At 39.2% G+C, this 21,962-nt stretch overlaps 1 protein-coding gene across 1 annotated transcript; it reads left to right on the plus strand.

Annotated features, from left to right (window-relative positions):
* Window positions 1–534: 534 nt before the first annotated feature.
* On the plus strand, window positions 535–20,891 carry LOC146004522 (C-type mannose receptor 2-like). The gene is made up of 10 exons (XM_083143402.1): window positions 535–688; window positions 2,431–2,622; window positions 5,020–5,259; window positions 6,432–6,629; window positions 9,056–9,292; window positions 12,524–12,721; window positions 13,411–13,641; window positions 16,417–16,587; window positions 18,730–18,945; window positions 20,640–20,891. Exons 1-10 carry the CDS (start codon window positions 562–564, stop codon window positions 20,675–20,677), a joined length of 1,848 nt encoding a protein of 615 aa, XP_082999528.1. The 5' UTR covers window positions 535–561; the 3' UTR covers window positions 20,678–20,891.
* The last annotated feature ends 1,071 nt before the right edge of the window (window positions 20,892–21,962 follow it).

A 21,962-nucleotide genomic window follows, 5' to 3' on the forward strand; every position in this document is an offset into this window, starting at 1 on the left:
AAATCAATCAATATTACTGTTTCAGCAGCTGATCCCCCCTCATCTCCCACATTCCTCTTCCATAATTATGGAAGCATCTTTAACCTTTGATTCTGAAATTGTCAATGCATATTTAATTGTATATTTGTAATTTTTGGTAAGTGAATCCGCTCCTACTTATAAGTAATCGAGCTTTGACGTTTATTTAAGAAATAATTATCGAATAAGCATCATTTCCTTGGGATGGCGACAAACTTATTTTTGAATGTTATTCAGCGGATTGGAATTCTGTATCCAAGAGCTATCGTCACCTTGAAAGAAATCGTATTAATTTATTATTTGCGAAGTCGATGCAGTTCATAGCACGTACCGTGGCTGTTAGAAATAAACTCCAGTCAAACGAACCATAAAATTAACGATGAAAGGCCAGCAAGCAATTCTCCTACATTCACAAGAGAACAATTTACAGTGTAATTTCGCATTGTCACTCTTGGATTTTCAATAATGTCTCCATTGTTTGAAGCAGTTTCACCTGCTCATAAGACTTTATGTACCTTTGCATTCATGTGGAATTGTTAATAGATGTTGAGATTCATATATGACCTAAGTTTACTTGGACAGTTCGTTGTTGTGAATCTTCTATTAAGGAGAATGATTCTTATATCTGTATATCTTCTAACACTGTTAAGTCTACACTCTTTTGCATATCGTAAGTAATAATGCAATAATGAATACTAAGTGACGTCATTCAATGATAAGAACGACATCGATATAGTTTCAAACTTTGGACCAAGAAAAATATGTCTACTTTTCACTACGATTCGCAGATGATTTAGTTTAATTCCAATTTCGAATCTGAGAATCAAGTTAATTCTTAGCATAGTTATCAGAAAATATGAAATAAATTGGCTCTCCATGTGCAGTCTATGGCTCATGAAAAAACCGGAATTCACAAAGCAGTTGGTTCCAAAGTCAACCTACGCGACAGCAAAGTAAAAGGTTTTAGTTCCTTCCGTATCTTGCATAAGGTAAAGTTTACTTGCGTTTCATCCATTACCATCCTCATCACCACGATTAAGCAGGGAGAGATAGAAAAGTACGTAAAATAACCAAATATATGGATGGCCGGAAAATGAAAGTCAACCAAAAATTATATATTTCACACATATAATTCCATTTGAGCCACATCAACATATGTTAATTATTGAAAGTGCATTGCAGAAACAAGATAACTTAAAACTGAAGCTTTGTATTTTGAGAGGGAAAACACTATTACAGGGGGAATGTGTGCCTTGTTTCTTATTTACCCCCACCCCCCGGCCTGGAAATATCCTGTGGACGTCCATGACCAAATATAGAAAAATATTACAATAAGAATATACTGAAAGTATAATATAGTAAAATATCTGTAGAAACATTTTTAACATTTCCAGGTTTCCCGCGTAAAATGGTAACATCATGTTCTTGGTAAACGAAACCGAAATGTAAAATTGTTGTTAACAAATTCCAAACGCTGTGAGAAATACTGAGTATATTTGGCCTATTTCAGTAATCATTACGATATATTTTTTTGTTCTAACAATTGTACAAAATATTTCTTGAGTGTGGTTTGGGATTTAAGCGAGTTTTTGTGAATTTTGGAAACAAACCTAAAAAAAACTTGCATGTCATGACACGTTCTAGGTTGTGGACCTTACAAAACCTACAGAAGCAGTTTAATCTACCATGTCCGTTGCTCCTTCACTACATCTATTTTTGGTCATTGTGTCTCAGTTACTGCGACGATAAGGATGAAATAGATGGGACAATAACGAATCCTGAATTTAGAACTAGAACACCTGATGCTGTAGTAGGCTACGCTAACCACTCTATCACCCAGAAGCTGTGACTGTAATCTACATTCACGAATAACTAATATTTACTTTCTGTTTCTATTGTACACATGTTTATAAAATTAACAGGGAGTCATTGATATTAAGAACGCTGTATCAATGTCAATATTTTCTTTTTTAGTTGTTGTTTTCGATTCGTTTTTGTTATATAAGAAGATTCGTTTTAAAATATATTGTGTTAAAAAATTACAAATGAGTTTGTATCGGATTTTAAGAAGTTAAATTGTGCTCTTTTAATTCTTGCAACGTAAGTTGTATTAACATTATGGAAACCCAGTTGAACACCGAGGACTTGAAATTCAATTTTAAAATTGTGTAAAAGTCTGCTCATCTTTCGCGTACAGTATGGACTGACTATATACTCACTGTATAGTCGCAAGGCCAGTGCGACCTTATTATTGAGACACTAGCACTTAGCCTGAAGTCACTGTCTATATGCTACGTACGTACTTGAGTTCTTCATGGTTTCCATCTTTTGATGTCCCTACACGTGTGTTCTTATGGTAAGGACTATGACCCTACCTGATTTTGAGATTTCTCATCTTGCATTCACTTTCAGGTGAAAGATCCGTCCCAACTCAGAAGAAGCTAGTGTTCTTCATCGGGGACACCAACTACACGCTGTTCCCTCGGGAACTCTACTGGGAGAAAGCTTCTGCCCTATGTCGGTCACATGGAGGAAGACTCGCTTCCCTGGACACGTCATACAAGGCGAGTGAAATGGTGACCACGATCGTCGACCGAAGACATGGTAAGACCTTCAAAACGCTCATTCAGTGTCATCATGGAATGTCACTCAAGATAAAGTTTCTGAAATTATTAAAAGTATCTGACGTTTAAGGAATAAGTAGCATTCTATGAAGGCGCTCAGGTGTCTATGTCTCTTCGGGCGTTGCTACACGATGGGCGAGGACGGGTAGGCTTTGGCCCTTATCTAAATAGTCTCTCTCACACACACACACACAAATAACCTACGTGCAGAGGTCATCGGGAGATGCGGCGATGACAAAGGAAAATAATAAAAATATTGCATTTTAAATATTTTAGAGGAGAAGTGAAAACATAAGTCAGAATATTCGCATATTGCGCGAAATTAGTCACGTGACACCATGAAACGGCTAGAAATATGCAAGAGATTCGCTAAGTTTAGCGCATCGAAATGAGAACCCAGGATTACCCCCGTGTCCAACAGTCCCGCTACGTTTCCTGTCGAGTGTGCAGTGGTGTCAGACGTGCGAGGTCTTTCGCAGGAATTGTGCGAATCCAAGGTCCTTCGATCGCTTTTCCTCCACTCTTGAAGTTCTGGTCATAAGAGACCTTTTTTTTCAGCCCCTATGTTAACAACCACGGCAGGATTCTGTGACGTCATCAAAATGAAACTTCTCCGAGTGTCTGCTATTCCCAGTACTGTAAAGCATGCAAGTCCACAACTTACACAGAATACATGAAAGTAATGGGTGCATAGAAAAAAAAATATAAGTAACCAAAAGCATATATTTACCCACGGTTAGTTCTGAGAATATAACTGAAAAAAGAGCAGTTATGGATCCATTTTTTTCCCCTTCATAGTATTTCTGCTATTCATTTCCTTGGATCCTGCGGTTGAAATATCGAGTTCGAAAAACAACGTTCTTGCTTTACAAAAGACGAAGTACTTCCTGTTGTTTTGTGATTACTACGTGATTTAGTGAATTTTGTTTATGTTTTGGTGCCACTTTTGTCTAATCGGAGCATGAGAATGAGTGGTGATAGAATGTAATTGATGAAGGGGTACTTAAAACACCCATGATTCGAACCCGGGACCTTTGACGTCGTAGAGCGCTGTGCTAACCAGTCCGCCACAGAGGTCGGCGTGTTTACTACGTTTACAAATGACAAGACTGATCAAGATATTTTTCATCTCGAGGTGACAGACATGCTCAGACAGAAACTTCTTCCTAGCATATCTTACCTTCACATTAGACATGGCAAAAAATATCAGATTTCAGGAAAATTTAAAATCTCGATTCAGAAATTTTACTACTCTGAGGCAATCCGAATTTCGGAGAGAGAGGAATTAACAATTTTTCCATTTTTCAAGTAGAATTTATTATGAAAGTTTCTTTTTCCTTATTGTACGATCATGTACTCTGTGGAAAAAAGAAAACCGGATTTGGCCATCCCCACTTCACACGTCGTTACGAACATTTACGAACACTTACGAACACAACCCGAAATTTTGTATTTTCGAGGTATTTACTCTTCCAATTTTCGGAACTTCTCATTGGATGTAAATGTATGGTAAACAATTTCAGAATTTTTCGTTTTCTTGAGATAGTGTGGATATGCGTTTACAGCACCGTGAGATATTACAGTAGAGCATCGATTATCCGAAAACCGATCAACCGAAACATCGGTTAACCGAAAGTGTTCCAGTCGGCAAATTCAAATGTAGTTCCGCTAGCGGCCGCTAGTGCTGTGGCGCTGCAGCGCTCTCCCCTCCCGTACATGACGTGTGATACACAATATATACAGTTTTGTGTTTAATATCACTGTTTCCTTGCTTTATGTTGTTCCTATGACACTGGTACAACTTTTTTTCGTAAATGATCGGTTATCCGAATACCCCCAGTCCCGAATTGTTTCGGATAATCGATGCTCTACTGTATTATGACTCGGATACTAGAATATGAATCGCATAACATATCGCATGATCTTGGCGTTTAGCGTGGAGAAATATTGCTCCCCTTCCCCTGGTTGAAATATTTAACATGACGTTTGGCAAGTCTTGCGATGACTACTTAAAAATGTCACGCTTCGTCACTGCCTACATGAGAATCAAAATCATATCTATTAGTACTAGAATCACATACAGAAAGGAATAAGGATAAAAAAATAAAATAATGGTTTTATTATTAATATTATACTTGCAATATGTGAGAATATTATGTATTGTTGCTATATAACATCGGTTGCATTGTAATTAAAGCAGTAGAATCGATACCCGGTGGAAACCATGTAGGTTTAGCCCCGATTAGCCTATGTGTGCATAAAGTAGACTTTAAAGGTAAAAAAACTCGAACTTTCAATCGAAGATAATACTTATTAAACTTCTCACGACAACTGGAGTACTTGAAATGGGCAAATCTTTGCTAATTCTTTTTTTCAGAAATGCAAGAAGTGTGGATTGGAGGAAAACGCCACACGGGAAAGGATGGGTACGTATGGGAGTGGGATGGCACGAACACAACTATCGAAGAGACACCGAATGCACAACGATTTCCGCCATGGCTGCGCGAACCCACAAGAAAAGGCAAGGAGTGCCTCGCGCTCAATCACAAGAAACACAGTGTTGCAATCTTCATCGACGAGAACTGCCTGGCTAGAAGACCTTACGTCTGCGAAGGTGGTAAGTGCTGTTTTAATATTAAAGGAAATTTGAACTGAATTCTACACTGGCGATTATTTGTTATACGAGGCAGTAACTCTGCCACTAGCTTACTGAGCACATCCCACACTCACCTGTAATAGTTACAATGAAGCGTCCACCTTAGGACATTTTTTTAGATGTGCGCAAACATTCAAATTCGAGATTCTGCGCATATCTACCTTACAAGCCTGACCTTGCAGTAAGACATTTCGGTGCGTCTGTGGCACAGGTTTCTGCAAATCTGATTATGAAGGGTTTACAAATGTTGTTCGGTATCAAGCACAGAAATACCTGCAGCTTGGCCAATTGCATTGAGAAGGCGAGCTAGTACTTTCTGTAGACTTATGCGTGCTCTCAAAGAACCAAGACTCCGCCTGTTACAATAAACGCAAACGTGAGAAATTTATCTCTGTGTTCTGTAATTTTACATTTTCTTGAGGAGGTTTTAGACCGAAGCGACACGTACACATGTCGCTTGGGAACGAGCCACAGCAATATATCACACCGTAGCGGCACGACAGTCCGTACAAGCTTGCTTTCAATTGGTGAAATCCTCAAGCGACAGGTGTCACGTGTCGCATCTGTGTGAAATCTCACTTGGGCTAATGTCGACGATGAGGATGAAGCAGGGCTTGAAGTGGAAAATGTTAGCAGGGGGATGTTTGGTAGAGCGTTGGAGTTAGCTGGGGAGGGGGGGGGGTGCTTCTATGGTTTGACATGGTGACATTGTGACAGCTGGGGGGATGCAGAAATTTTGCTAGCTGTTGGGGATACCTCCATACTTCAAGCACTTGGATGAACCACGATTTGATTAAAATGATGAAGAAACGCCCACAAAAAAGTGCTCATGCCTAGGCTATAGCTCGAATTTTCAAATACATTAACAGTTGCAAAAGTTATCACAAACATATCAAACAGAGTTGTAATGGGCAAAACAACCAAACATACTGATGTTAAACCTACAGCGTTGTTTCGCACAAGTTTCAACATACCTCCCTTCTCGCGTATGGAATCGTCCAATCAAACTAGCCTAGGCTTCAGCGGTCGGATAGTACATAACAGGTCCACGATATGCATTTACCTCAACAAGTGTCACGTGTTAATATCAAGAATTTATGTATATATTAATTTCAATCTCCGGTCTTTTACAGCTTCAGTTAAGCCTTCGAAGCCTCCAGTGACTCCGGTGAGGTTCTTGGCTGGAAAGAAGCAGTATTACTTCTTCAAGTATCTAGCTGATTGGCGGGAGGCAGATATCATTTGCACCAATCAGAATCTTCGCCTCGCGATTCTAGACGAAATGAGGAGCGTCAGGTCGGTCTACAAGTACATGTTCAGCGCCAGATTCGGTGAGTAGCTTTAGAAATCCCTATTGCCGTAGGAGTCACACGATTTCTTAACCATAAGCTGTCGTTGCTTTTGTTAGGATCCGGAATTTAACTTATCCGTGCATAAAGTGGACTTAAAACTCAAAATACATCTAACATATTTTTAATTAGTTAGTGTAACCCGCTTTTCTGAAATGATTAACCGTAACTCACTTACTTCTTTGAAATTACAGTAAAATCTCGTTAATCCGGACCCTGATAAGCCGGACTTCGCTTAATCCGGACAGACAAAAGGCAAATAAAAAGCAGAATGCAAGGTTTTAAATGTGGGTAGAAGTCAACAAGAGAACTTTCCAAAGAAAAGGCAGTCAACCACTGATGAAATTCTGTTTCCTGCAGACTTTGTACTGTACTCTATAGTGTATTTAGGCCTATGCCCTTTAAATACAACATAATAAAGGTGTTTTCTTGCTATAAACGGAGTTTTAGTCCCCCATTAGTCCGGATTAACGAGGGTTTACTGTAGTTATTGCTAGGGATGTGAAGTTTTCGTTTTAACGATAACGCCCAAAAGTTGAGTAATGCAAAATAAAGTGTTTAAAATGTATTTGGGTAGGTTTAGGACGTAAGTTTTCAGTGTTTCGGAATCGCGAATTATGCCATTTATTCAGAATAACACAGATTTTTGCACTTAAACGCGTGAAAAGCCGCGAAATATGCGTTAGAAAATTCGCATAAACTTCTTCTCTTCAAAAAGAGTTACTTGAAGCGCTATGAGTTTTCTATTTCTAGTCTAGTTGGTGTAGTTTAAAAAGAGATCTTCAAGTTTCATTTATTGCAGTTTGGCATAGACATGACTGACAGTCCTTTGAAGTCGTCCTAAAATATAATTAACTGTGAGGATTTTCAGGAACACCGAAAACTTGCCTCCTTAACATACCCAAATATTTTAAACACTTTCCATGGAAGTTTCCTACTGTATCTATGTGCTAAATACACCACCAGAAGGAAATGGAAATGCAAGACGATGCACATTCCATGTTTTCTTAAAGTCATTTTTCAGTTTACAATAACATCGATGGCTTTCCACATGTCGTAGTATTTGTCGACAGTATTAAGCGAATAAAATGCTATGTATTTCTGTTTAGAAGTGTGTTTTGAATGGGAAGTGTTGCAAGAAGAATACTGTGAACATTTACTACATGTGGAAAAACCATCAATGTTATTGTAAACTGAAAAGTGACTTTAAGAAAACAATTTTGAAAAATTTTATTCTGGAAATATGAGTGTGTTCAAAGATTTGTGTGAAATCATTCAATAAACATTTCATATTTAGAAACCGACGAGATGAAATAGTTTCCCAAATGCAAAAAATCTGGACAAATAGACACATTTTAGTGTTAGTAAAAAAAAATAAGACTTACCTCTGTGAGAAATAACCAAATTTCTCGCATTTAGAAAACTATTTCATCTCTTCGGCCACTAAAAATGAAATGTTTATTGTGAAAATCTTAAGCGTAGAAGGAACAGTAAAAAGGCATGTAAAAATGACACCGATTTTAAATTAATAACACCGAATGTTTCCCTAAGCCGAAAAATAACACCGAATTGCAGTAAAAAATAACATAGAAATTTAGGGTAAAATAAAGCGAACACTTCACGTCCCTAGTGATAACTCAGTTACTGTTTAAAATTAGCATCTGTAACTCACTTTCATTTTTAAATTGTTAATTCAGTTTCTCTCAAACTTAATAACTTGAATTCCGACACTTTATAAAATTAGTTAGTGTACCTCAGTTACTTTTTACGATCAAGTAACAACACTAAAAGTTACTTTTCCCTACGTTTAGTTAATAACAATCAAAATTAGAATTATCTAAATCATTAGAAATACATAAAAATTTAGATTTATTGTAACTTTTGTAACTTAATGAAAATTATTTTTAATTTAGACGTTCCTTAGTGGTGAGATCAGCTCGCTTCTAGTTCTTAAAGGCATCACGTTCTAAGAGTTTTATTTTTTGGTCTTATCCAGAATAAAGTAATCGTGAAAGTAACTTATAGTGCAGGAGGCCTTAGAAAGAGCGTTTCGCGGGCTAACAGCAGACGTCGCTCGCACACTATTGCCGATATTCTCGTGTCGTCTGCTCCTCAGCCGAACAAACAGGCCGAGGTAGCAAGAGGCAAAGGTTACTCACCCTTCCAGAAGGGTGCAGCGAGATAGCAGTGGCAACCGGGCTCGCTCACTCGCGGACCTGATTGGTTCTCGTAGACACACCCTCATATTGTCGTCTGCTGCAAGCCCGCGAAGCGATCTTTCTAAGGCCTCATGGAGTATAGTATCGGTAATTTTAACTAAGTAATTTTAACTGAGTTACCTTTTGATCAATGTAACTAACTCATTTCCATTTAGAAATAAATCTTCCAAGACTGACTTCCTTTCCCAGAGTACGACAGAGTGTGGCTTGGTGGCCGCCATGTTGAAGGCCACTGGCTGTGGATGGACACAGCGGAGCGTCTCCCAGGTCCAGAGGAAGCTAGGCGAGACCGGAAGTCGGAGTACCCGCCGTGGAAGCGAAGTCGATCCAGGGAGGGGAAGGAATGCACGCAGCTCGAGTTCAACTCCATCCCTCTTTTCATCGACGCCTCGTGCGACGAGTTGAGGTACTTCATCTGCGAGGAACGTAAGTACTGCTACAAAGTCGATGACCTTAAGTTCAGCCGATGAAACAACAAGGCTAGGCTTTCCGGCTCCAAATGAAATAGGGGTTAAGGGTTCGTACAGACTGCTTTGTTTCTATTTTGCTTTACCCTCGGTCAGCGGCGGCAATTTGGAGGGTAAAGCAAGTGAAATTTGGTCATATCTCACAAAGGTAAGTCTTATTTTCTTTTTATTAACACTAAAATTTGTCTCTATTTGCCATTTCATTTAAGGCTTATCTTTGTGAGATATGGCCAATTTTTTTGCATTTGGTAAACTATTTAATCTCGTCGGTTACTAAATATGAAATATTTATTGAATGGTTTCACCCAAATCTTTGAACACACTCATACCTAGGTATTTCCAGAATGAAATATTTCAAAATTGTTTTCTTAATGTCACTTTTCAGTTTACAATAACATTGATGGTTTTCCACATGTCGTAGTAAATGTTCACAGTATTCACTCGCAACACTTCCCATTCAAAACACACTTCTAATCAGAAAGATAGCTGTTTTTCTACGTTTAGTTAATAACAATAAAGATTTGAATTATCTAAATCATTAGAAATACATCATAATTGTTACAAACAGTATTTGTTTTTTGTTTCTTTTTTGTGATTGTCTATGATTTTGTATGCTTGGGTTTCTTCCATGGTTCCGTGTAGTTTAAATGAGCCAATAAGGTTTGAACTTTCAGCGCTCCCCCATGCGACGCGGGAGGAAGTATAAATATGGCCTCTGACAGAGGACAGATTGTTTGTTTGATTTGTTTGATTTGGTGTTTTAAGTCCACTTTATGCGCAGTAAGGCTAATCGGGACTGGACCTACAGTTTAAAGTGGGATCCGAACCACTTGTGCCTCCACCGGGTATCGAACCCGGGACCCCTTGATTACAAGGCAATGACGCTACCACTGCGCCATGGGGGATGCCCTGACAGAGGACAGAGAGAGTGTGTTTATGAACTGGATAGCAGAAGGGAGAGCGATCTTTGGGCTCCAGTGGCCTCCTTGAGAAAAATCATCCCGAGGCAGTTCTGCCGATGCTTAGCTTCCACTTGGCAGTTCTGCCGTGGGGCTCAAGTTAGAGGAATGTAAATAATGTAAATTAGAGAATTATTGGAAGAACCGAGCCTTGTTTTGTTGAATTGTAAATAAATGTATAAAGCCCATTTCTGCGAGTTTTCAGCAATCACCCTGCAACATTAATTCAGTAAGTTCTTGCCTGTGATTGATTCTTTGGTTCCGAGCGCTCTGGTGAGGAACGGGATGGGAACCCAGGACTAACGAACCTATTTAGTTGTTTATTTGGGTTTTTCCTGCCAGAAGCGGCCCGGTAAGGGTGGAGTGTTGCGGAACATAATTTAGATTTATTGTAACTTAAGGAAAATTAATTTTAATATGAGACGTTCCTTAGTGGTGAGAAAAGAACAGCTCGCTTCTAGTTCTTAAAGGTATCACGTTCTAAGAGTTTTATTTCATGGTTTTATCCAGAATATAGTAATTGTGAAAGTAACTTAGTATTGGTAATTTTAACTAAAGCCAGAATCATACGGAACACAGATTCTTGGCCCCAGTTGTGGAACTTTCAAGGGGGGGAATGAGGTAGGTGTTGCTACATGCCTGCTTTTGGCCAGTCGCACACGACACCTTCTGCTGCACCCTTCGCTCGTATTTCGGGAACAGGCAGGGGATCGGAGACCTGCTACGCGGCGGCAACCATTAGGCTTCGCCGTGCTTGGCCTTGTTGAGGTTGCCACCTGTTTGGAAAACGACTCGAAAAATTTGGCGCAAGAATTTCATCTCACAACGACAACTGGACCAAGCCGATTGGTTCAGCAGTTCATGTGATCCTCTCTCCCTGGCTTTTGACGGAAAAGACAAAAATAGAATTTTGAAATTTATTCTTTCGCCGAACAGGCTTTACATGTACCTAGGTATATTTCCATCACTTCAAATATTGTTCGATATTGATATGTGGGAATTTGTGGTAGCATGAGCTAGCTGAAACAATACATTAATATAAAAACTAAATAATATGTAAATAAACTTAAATTAAAAGTGTTCTAGGTCAACTCGTAGGTGCAATTGAACCCATTTATATCTAGTCTAGACCAATTATAGGGTGTTAGAAAAAAACACTTAAGTCAAAAAACAAAATTTTACAACAGGCTGTTATTTACGTAGTGTTAATAAGAAACATTACAGGCACGAGATAAATGTTGGATCATCACTGTTAATAATCTTTACACATGCCCAATATGAAATTATAATGTTTTTATTTAATAGATTCAATACTTAGGAGTAATACTAACAAATGAAAATTATATTAAAGAGGAAATAAAAAGCAGGCTTAATTCAGGAAATGCATGTTGCTTCTCTCTCCATAAACTTTTGTCTTCTCGTTTAATATCTAAGCAACTAAAAGTTAAAATATACAAAACAGTAATTTTGCCTGTAATATTATATGGATGTTAAACTTGGTCCCTTACATTGAAAGAGGAACATAAATTGAGAGTTTTTGAAAATAAGATCCTTAGGAAAATATTTGGACCTAAATGGTATAAGGAGACAGGTGAGTGGAGAAGGTTACATAATTTAGAACTACATAATTTGTATTCATGTCCAGATATTATTAGAGTGATTAAATCAAGAAGACTTAGGTGGGCAGGCCATGTGGCACGAATGGGAGAGGAAAGAGGAGTTTACAGGATTCTTGTTGGGAAACCTGATGGTAAGAGACCTGTAGGAAGACCAAGATGAAGATGGAAGGATAATGTTGAGATGAACCTAAAGGAAATTGGTAGGGATGGAAAAGAGTATACAGATCTTGCTCAGGATAGGGACAGATGGGAGGCCTGTGTTGCTGCAGCCATGAGCCTTCGTGTTCAAGAAGTCTAGAGAGTTAGTCAGTTAGTAAATAGATTGAATGTGACTTAAATGGAGCAACAGAAAATCGCAGTTTGACTTGTTGTTTATTTCGAATACACTAGAATTGTGCTCTCATCTATCGTGGCCTAAACTCATCCAACTAAACATATATTATGCTAATTAGGTGGTGGACAGCTGAGCCTCGCCAACCAATAATGTCAATTAAACTAGCCAAAATAAGCCTGACCTTCATAATGGCACAGAGAGCATACTAATTAGAACTTGCCGTTGTTGGACTGTCTATTTGTACATATGCAATAACCTCTTTACATTTTTATTTGCAGCAAATGAAGAGCAGTTCCCAGGCGAGACAAAAACTTCTTACACATACGAGGACCACACCTACGCCATCTACTTCAATCCGACCACGTGGGAGGAGGCGAACGAAGAATGTGAAGACGCCACGCACAGCTACCTCGTGAGACTCGACAACAATGAAGAGGTCCAATTCCTAATGGCCATCATGGGAAATTCTACACCAGGTTGCTTACATTTATTCATTTGGTTTCAATATCGTAATCTGCCAATTTGGTCTTCATTTTACTTCAGTATTGATGAATCTGTTCAACACTCAAGTATCAATGAGTTTGAGACAAAAATAGGACGAGAAAATTATGATAAATGCACGATAACAAGATAGTTATCTTGCCTATAGCTCAGTGTTTATTATTATTATTATCACTATTATAATCTAAACTTCTTTGGTTAGAATTAAGTAATAAGTTAAACACGGTCTCTATATCCAATGTCTTTGCAATGTTTTTCACCATAGACATACAGTAACCAGCCTGAAAACTAATATCCTTTCACCAATAGAGCAACTTCAAGTAGAAAAACCGTATGTTGGCCAAACTTTTTTTCTTTCAATAAATGCCTATGGTTTCCACTATTACATACTTTTCATTAATACATAATAGGCAAAATGTCATCATTGGGTCACAATTCAAGCAAGATGCGCAGCTTCAATAATATGCCTATTACTTCCAGTCTGATACTATATATCAGTGTTCTGTATTTTGTTAAATACTAAAGCCAATTTTGCTGTTAAATTACGTCTATAATATGGTTCATTAATCCTGTCAAGTTAGAATAGTGTGATACCAAGAGAAGTCTTGATTTGCCGGTAGACGATCGGTCCGATAGCTCCCTAAAAAATTGTCTTTAATTGTAGAAATCAAGCACGTGTGGCTAGGTGGGAGGATGCAGAAGACAGGGAAGTGGTCGTGGGTGTCCAACAAACAGCCGATTCCTCCGAGATCAAAGGGCAGCAGCTTCCCCCCATGGGCGGACGACGACAACAGTGAGAGGATGAGCTGTCTCAACCTGGACAGATGGGAATATGATATTCCTGCCTTGTACGGAGAATACTGCGATGTCGAACAAAGATACATATGTGAACGAGGTAAAGCAACTCTAATATTATCATGTCTCGAATACGATTTCTTCTATAGTATTGTTATGCTATTACTGTCGTTTGTCATTTTTTTATCAGAGATGCGTTATTGATACTAGTTTTACATTTCATATTAGTGCATCCTTACTATGAAAGAGCAACTAAAATACAACCTTCGTGACAATGAAGTTCGACCAGAAAGGAATACGTGATTAAATGCACAGAGGCATAGGCGGTGGAATGGGTGACCCGCAGAAGTGACGCATGTGTGTAAGGGGAGGCGTGTGAGCAGGCAAGAATCGTGATCCCAGCATGCTGCACCCAAGGTCACGTAAAGAACGAAAACGTGGAACTATACGCGTAACATTGAACTTCGAGCAGGCACCAGACCCATACGGTAAAATTCCAGATAGTGGCGCATTCGACGGAAGCATGACGTCACGGACACGATAAGGGAGTCCGCCGTATATAAGCGCGTGCTGTGCACCGAGGAACCGCAGTGCATCATCACCATGGCCAGGGGCAAACCTATTGACAACACCGTGAGGAGAAGAGTGGTGGAGTTGCAACGGGATGGACTCAGTGAACGGGAAATAGGGCGCCAACTGAACTTACCCAAGTCAACCGTCCACTGCATCATCAAACACCACCAAAATACGGGTACTACAGAGCCAGGTAAGGCCCCCGGTCGAAAACGCCTGCTGAGCGTGCGTGACCTACGGATATTTAGGCGCTATATCCAGACCAACAATCATGTTTCTGTGGCCGAATTACGACTGTGGACTCGAGAACGCTTTCGCATTGAAGTGTCAACCAGAACCATTCGCCGTTACCTACAGCGATGCGGTTACCGAGTGTACAAGGCGAAACGTAAACTCTTCCTTTCCATGTTGAACAAAGGCAATCGACTACGGTGGGCACCAATGTACCGGGGATGGACATTTCGGCAGTGGAACAGGGTTTTGTGGACGGACGAATCCATTTTCAATGTTGTGTACGGGAAAATACGGAAAACAGTCATTTGTCGGAAGGAGGAACAGAATGAAGCAAAATGTTACGCAGGTCGGGTACAGAAACCTGCGTCAGTGATGGTATGGGGATGCATGACGGCATCTGGGGTTGGCCCACTACACGTCTGTGAGGGCATTGTGAATGCACACGCCTTTACACGTATACTGGAGCGGCATCTTCCCACAGTGTGAATGCACCTGTTCCACAGGCGGCGTCTCATCTTTCAACACGACAATGCCAGGCCTCATACAGCGCGGCTGACAAGAGAATGGTTGACTCGCCATCACGTGCGAACTCTGCCATGGCCACCATCGAGTCCCGACCTCTCGCCCATTGAGAATGTGTGGCGTGTTCTTAAGCGACGTGTGCAACAGAGGGGACCCACGACAGTGGCTGCTCTTATCGCCTGCCTGCAGGAGGAATGGCACCGCATCGATGTGGAATACCTTGAACGACTCGTCCGCAGCATGCCCCGACGCATTGCCACAGTTATTCGCCGACGGGGCGGCGTCACACCATGGTAAACAGGATCCCCTCTAACAGTGGTCGAACTTCAATGTCACGTGTAGATGGACGAAAATGTTTTATTTTGTGTGGACACCATACATTGCTGCGTTGCAGCGGAAATTTATGTTTTCCTTTGTTCCATGTAGCCTGATGAATAAAATATGTTCAGCATATGCATGTGTTCTCCTTCTTTCACAACGCACTCCTATATTTGTGACTGGTCGAACTTCATTGTCACTAAGGTTGTATTTATTTTACTTATGTTCCGTCGCTTTGATAACTTATGTTAATCAGTATGATTAGGTTGAATTATGAATGAAGATATACAACGCTGGCATTATCACTAAAATAGTCTGAAACAACCTCCTGAACATTCAAAGACTGTTTGGCAAATTTTCATAATTATTAATTGGGAAGCAAGAATCTCTCTATCTCTCTCTCTCACACACACACACACAAACGCATACGCGCGCGCTTGTATACAAGGTGGGATCCCCGACAGCCTAGTGGTAACATCGTGAAGGATTTCCAGGTTCGATATCCGGTGGAGGTACATAATGGTTCGTACCCCCTATTTAAAAGTAAGTCCTGTCTCGATTAGCCTATCTGTACATAAATTGGACTATGAAACTCAAGCCAAACGTGCACACGAGGAAAATAGAGAATTTGATTTGATTTCATATTTTGTTATTTAGAGTCGCTTTTCTGCCACTTATGACATCGCGACGATGAGGATGAGTAATAACAATGAAAGTTATGAACGGACGCAGGCCGGGATTCGAACCCGGATAAATAGAGAAGGAACCAGAAACAGGGAAGAATGATAAAAAATAACAAAAGAAAGCAGAGAAGAGGGAAAGACACAATACAAAGAAAAGTAGAGCAAGGAAGAAAGAAAGACAATGAAATAAATAGTGGACAAGGTTTTTGATTAGGTGTTTTAACTCCACTTTATACACAGCAAGGCTAATGGGGACTGGAACTACAGTTTAAAGTGGGATCCGAACTACTATATGCCTCCACAGAGTTTCGAACCCGAGACCCCTCGATTACAAGGCGACGACGCTACCAATGCACCATCGGGGAGGCCTCTAGTAGACAAGGGAAGCAACGAAGAGAAAAGAGAGAACAAAATTCTCTGTTAACGCCACTGAACCACAATCGCAAAGAAGATTCGAACACAAGACCCCTTACTTCGCAGCAGCGCCAAGTTTAACTTGTATAACCATATAACAACTTTTGTAATATTTCCCTCTTAAATAACAGAAGGCGCAGGTCCAAAACAATTGGATTTTCGGTACAAGAACAAGCGGATCGTCATCCACAACTCCAAGTTGACCTGGAAGGAAGCTTGGAGTGTTTGCACCTCTCACAAGGGCGCGCTGCTGTCTGTTGAGGACGAAGAAGAACTGAAATTTATCCACAAGAATAGCGGAGGTAAGTTGATAAGTTTGGATCAAGTACAGTAATATTAAACAAGAAATTTGGAACTTTTATAATCCATCTTTATCATTAACCTTTCTTTAGTTTGTAAAGAGTTCAGTGGTTAAAATGTATGGTAGAATAGACAACTTTAGGCCGGGTTTAGACGAAAGCATTTCCTTTAACATTTTGCTAGGATAAATGCTATGTAAATGCTTCCAAAAATCTTATAGAAGAAAGTACTTTACACGGAAACATTTCATGTAACTTTTCGGCTAGCTTTTGCGATTACAATGTATAACATATACAGCATGAAAGGCACGTTGAGTTACACCATCTATGCTGAGTGCACGTTGTTTACAATTGAAACAACTAAAATATCCTTCCATACGTGTACAGTAAACGTTGTAAAGTATGTATTGAAGCAGCGCCATTGCTTTGTATCTAATAACGTTGTATACGAAACGTTATTCCTCTCGGTTCAAAAGTTATCGGCTTTTAAAAATGTGAAGTGATACATTGTTTACATCTCACGCGGCCGCCATTACAACTGCACTCGTGACCTAGAAGTCGCTTCTGATTCGTTACGATACGAAAAATGATTCGGACCAAGCCTATCCTTAAGAAATGTCATGAAATATGCCATAATATTTCTCACTTTACACGGTAGCATTTTGGTCATGGCACAAATGTTAAGAAAAATGTTAAGGAAATGCTATTGTCCAAAGCGGGCGTAAGACTACAATGGTGTTTTAAGTAAATTGTTTGGCAATTGATATTCTTTTTAGTCGCACGTTTTCGAAAGATAACTAAGTATTGTGGTTTCGTTAAAAGTTTAGTTTGCTGAAACACTCTATGTAATAAAATTCATACTACAAACAACCTGTATTTGCATTGCCTTTCAGACATAAGATTAAAATTTAGAACATGCCCGGAAAAGAGGACGTCTGCTTACTCTATACAGGAGTATTAAAAAATACATTTTTTGCCAATTGATTTGGGCAAAGTCAAAATTATCATATTCTACAGGGTGCCCGTAAAGTCCCGGTACCGCCAGATTATATTACATAGTACATATTACCCCTGTTTAATGCTCTCTTTACGCTGTTCATTAACCTGACGTTTCCGTCGACTGCCTCTCCTTATCCCAGGAATGCGCTGCTTTTCACAATACCTCTGTGCTGAGGTTATACGGGAGGTGACAAAAGTACACCTCACCGGTAGAGGACTTGAGGAGTAATAACCTCTAGTCCGAGAGGAATATAAAATATGACGTCCGGAAGGACAGGTCTCTCAGTTGACTTACAAATTCATTCGATACACTCCGAGATAACGGAGGAGTGTCAGTCAGAGTCGAAGTACGAACTTGTTAGCTGTTAGCTACGTCTAGGACAGCACTCAGCAAGATCAGCGGACAGGTATGATAAGTGTGGAGAGAGCATTTCACTCAGTCATATCTCATCTTTCTCTTCATTGACCGGGGCGGGCCCTTTTACAGTAATTATGAACTTCAAACTTCTCGTTTTGTCATTTGCTATATCCCAGTGACTCTCGATCCCCAAGTTAATCCGAGTCACACTTAAATATTTATATTTATTATAACATATGTGTTTATTTATCTATTTTATCTAACATACGTGTTTTTAAATATTCTAATAATATTAAACCTCTAAAATCATGAACGTCCTAAGACTTTTTATCAACCGGTTGAATTAGTTCACTACCAATTGTCCTGTGAGTGTAAAGCGAATGTAAAGTTCAAAATTAAAAAATATCGGCCAATTTTCAACACAGCCGCGACATGATACATGAAAGTAGGGGTATAGGGACTTCTAGGACACGCTGTACGTACAGTGGGATCCACTAGTATTGCTCGGCAAATTGTCCATGACTATTTTCATTAATTTTCCTCTTACATCCTATGTGTTTTTAAGTGATGGATTTTTATGTATGCTGGTGCAGAAGTTGTCAACAGCTTGTCTGGAGTTTTCTTTTAATTCTTGAAGCTCTTAATGGGTCAAATAAAGTGCACTAACGTGGTGATGGACAATTTGCACGGTAATACTCATGACATTCATATTGAGACTCAGGCAATTTGGGAAACACCAACACCTATGTGTCTTTTTCTAAAGTGCAACAAGGAATTTTCTTTCACAGATTACTTTCGCTTCTGGATAAGCATCAGGAACATTAATGGAACGTGGACTAATATGAAGAAGAAGCAACCCCTGAAGAAAGTGGACGGCTCTCCTAAATGGAAAGCTCACTATCCGAAGAAGAAAGGCAACTGTGCAGTCGTTGATCAGAAAGGGCAAGAACCTGTACTTGCCAACACTGATTGCTTCAAGGACAGATATTTTGCCTGTCAGATGGGTACGTAACTACTTCCTCATTTTCTATTTACAAACTGAAGTATGAAAACATTCTAAAAGGAATATAGTCTCTTCGTATATTTTCTGAATGAATTGCACGCCAATTTGAGCATTGTTTGTCTGGTTTTCATTTATATTTTTGTTCACATCACTTTCTACCTCTCTATGTCAATCGTAACGATGAAGTTGAATGGGAAATGGATGAAAAACAAACGTAAAAACACAATAAAACGCCCAACAACACTGGATTCTTGGTTTAAACCCCCAAGGAATATGTGAAATAGCAGTACTAAAAATAAAGCATATAAAATAGCTTTCCTTGACCACTTTAATGACAACACCAGAGGGAGGACAAGGGCCGTGTACCCCCCAGTCGACACTCCTCCTCCCAGCAAACACAAGAAACTGCTTAAATAAATGTTCTTTTAGCCCATATTTATATAGTCTCTCTGCCTCCGCATTTCATTTTCTGTCCACTTTTACATATTCCCACCATTAAATCGCAAAACTCTCATTCAATTACCTAAATATGGAGTGGAATTGTTATACAAACAGCTGACTACAGTATCTACAGTAGCGAAAAATTGTCTTAAAACTTTATACGCACTCAATGAAAATTGCACTAGCTCTAAGGGAAAAGGTGAAAACTAGTTTAATTTTTCACTGCAAGGAACGAGAAATGCCATATCACACATTTTCAAGTTCTTGCAAATCACCAAATGTATGCGGGATCGTTAAATTTGGACGTTCGATTTCGGGAAATCATTTTCTAATTTTTGAGATTCTGAACAGTTGGAAAATTTTGAATGTACTGCATTCAAGTAAGGTATCGAAAATTTTTGAATGGTACTTCATTAAAAATATTCAAGTGTCGAAAATTAGTTGGTAATGATGGTCTATTATTCCAGAAATGAGGAAACAGAAACAATTGCTTCCTGGAGAAATTGTGAATAAAATTGAGATTTACATATACACATTTGTATACGTTATAAATTGTCATTACTGATATGATAACTAATATAATATATACTGGTGTGCCTTTTGTGAAAAAAAATGGCACTGTGAAGCCCATCTCCCGAATTTTATTTCCGAACCTACCAACACTCTTCTTTTTTATTAGCTTCACCAGTCTACCAGAGAACGTGAAAACTTTTCCCTTTTAGAGAAAACAGGTCTTCAAACTAATATTTATTCTTAATTTAACGTTTTATGTTGAAGATGAATTTTAACAGTTTTGAATATATAGTGGAATAAACAAAGATACAGATTTATACAGGACTCGAACCCAGGATCCCTACGCGATGGCTCAGTGGTAGCGTTGTTGCCTTTTAAACAAGTTGTCCCGGGCTCGATACCCGGTGGAGGCACTTGGAATAGTGGTTCGGACCCCACTTTAAACTGTAAGTCCAGTCCCAATTAGCCTTACTGTGCATAAAGTGGACTTAAAACAACAATTCAATCAATCAAAATCAATCAAACAAAGGATCACACGTTTTGTTAGTTTCTTTACAATTTCGCTTTCTTACAGCTTTAGTTTCATCGCGGCGATGAGGATGAATAAGGTGAAACTAGTGAAAGATTGAACACAAGGAAACGCAAAAGCTCTGACGTTCCTTGATCATATAGTATTGTATATTATGTATTACACTCTACAGTACGTTATTTTGTAATTCGTTCGTCTCTATCTTGTTACAGATATTAAAAATACAGACACTGGAAGGAAGTTTAATTAGATACGGCATTGAAGAACAGAATCATCAAATGTAGTGAAGCATTTAATCTTGACGTGTATCATTGAAAAAATAACTCAATATATAATGTTATGTTCTTACTGTAGACAACACTAGATATAAATAGAACAGATCACAAACAAAACTGCAAGATTTAATCGTATTAAAAATGTAAACGAACCTCGACTGTGTGTGTGGTTGGTCGAAAGAAAAATGTAATTTTAAAACAAGTTTCGAAAAGAAAAAGCAGAAATATGAAAAACAATTACAGAAGATAAATGATATTACAGGGTACTTCTTTGTCATAGCTAAAGTTCCCTGTGAACATAGCACAGTGCCATGAAGGCACATTATGGGGATGTGGAGGTAAGCCCCACACATTCTCGATCTCAGACATTTTGGAGGTGATGTGATCAGCACCACACTCCGGCCGTCTTTATCCCCCCCAGGGTCACCCCCAGTTACCCAATGATTTGAGGCTGGGTGAGCCCCAGAGCCGCTTTATGCGGGGGCAATGTCGGGAAAAATCCAGCCTTGTAATCAATATATATTCGATTACTAAATCTGGGGGGATAGCATCCCCACCACTTCGAGCACTGGTGCCTCAAACACATCTAACATTTCCGATAAATTTTCCAGACACAATACAAACACGGAAACAGAATATGTTAGTGCGTGTGCCTACATGTTAGTTCATGCCAATCCCGCAATGAAATAGCTTTTTGTATTCCTTGAACAGGTGAGGAGGAAGAACGTAATAATAGTGTTGGCTGTGCTATGTATGACGTTACTATACAGTGGGATCCATGAGAATTGCCGTGCAAATTGTCCATCACCATGTTCGTGCACTTTATTTGATCCAATAAGAGCTTCAAGAATTTAAAAAGAAACTCAAAACAATCTGTTGACAACTTCTGCACCAGCATACATAAAAATCCATCACTTAAAAAAGTAGGATGTAAGAGAAAAATTAATGAAAATAGTCAAGTACAATTTGCCGAGCAATACTAGTGAATCCCACTGTATACTACTGTAATTACTGTACATAAGGTCGCGCGTATGTCTCGACTCAAAACGACTCAAGATTGAAAAATAAAAACTAACATACATAAATAATGAAGAAAAGGCGATTGCCTTCAGCTTGTACGAATTTAAATATGTCTTTAACATGGCCTATTGTACCGTATTTTCATGTACACTATATATTTTAGGAGTGAAAAAGAGGGTTTGTTACCTCCCATATACCCCTCCTCTCTTTTGAAGGCCACTGCTTGTTGGCTCAGATAAC

The sequence above is a fragment of the Lepisma saccharinum genome, chromosome 21 (assembly GCF_977018435.1).
Source record: "Lepisma saccharinum chromosome 21, izLepSacc3.1, whole genome shotgun sequence".
NCBI lineage: Eukaryota > Metazoa > Arthropoda > Insecta > Zygentoma > Lepismatidae > Lepisma > Lepisma saccharinum.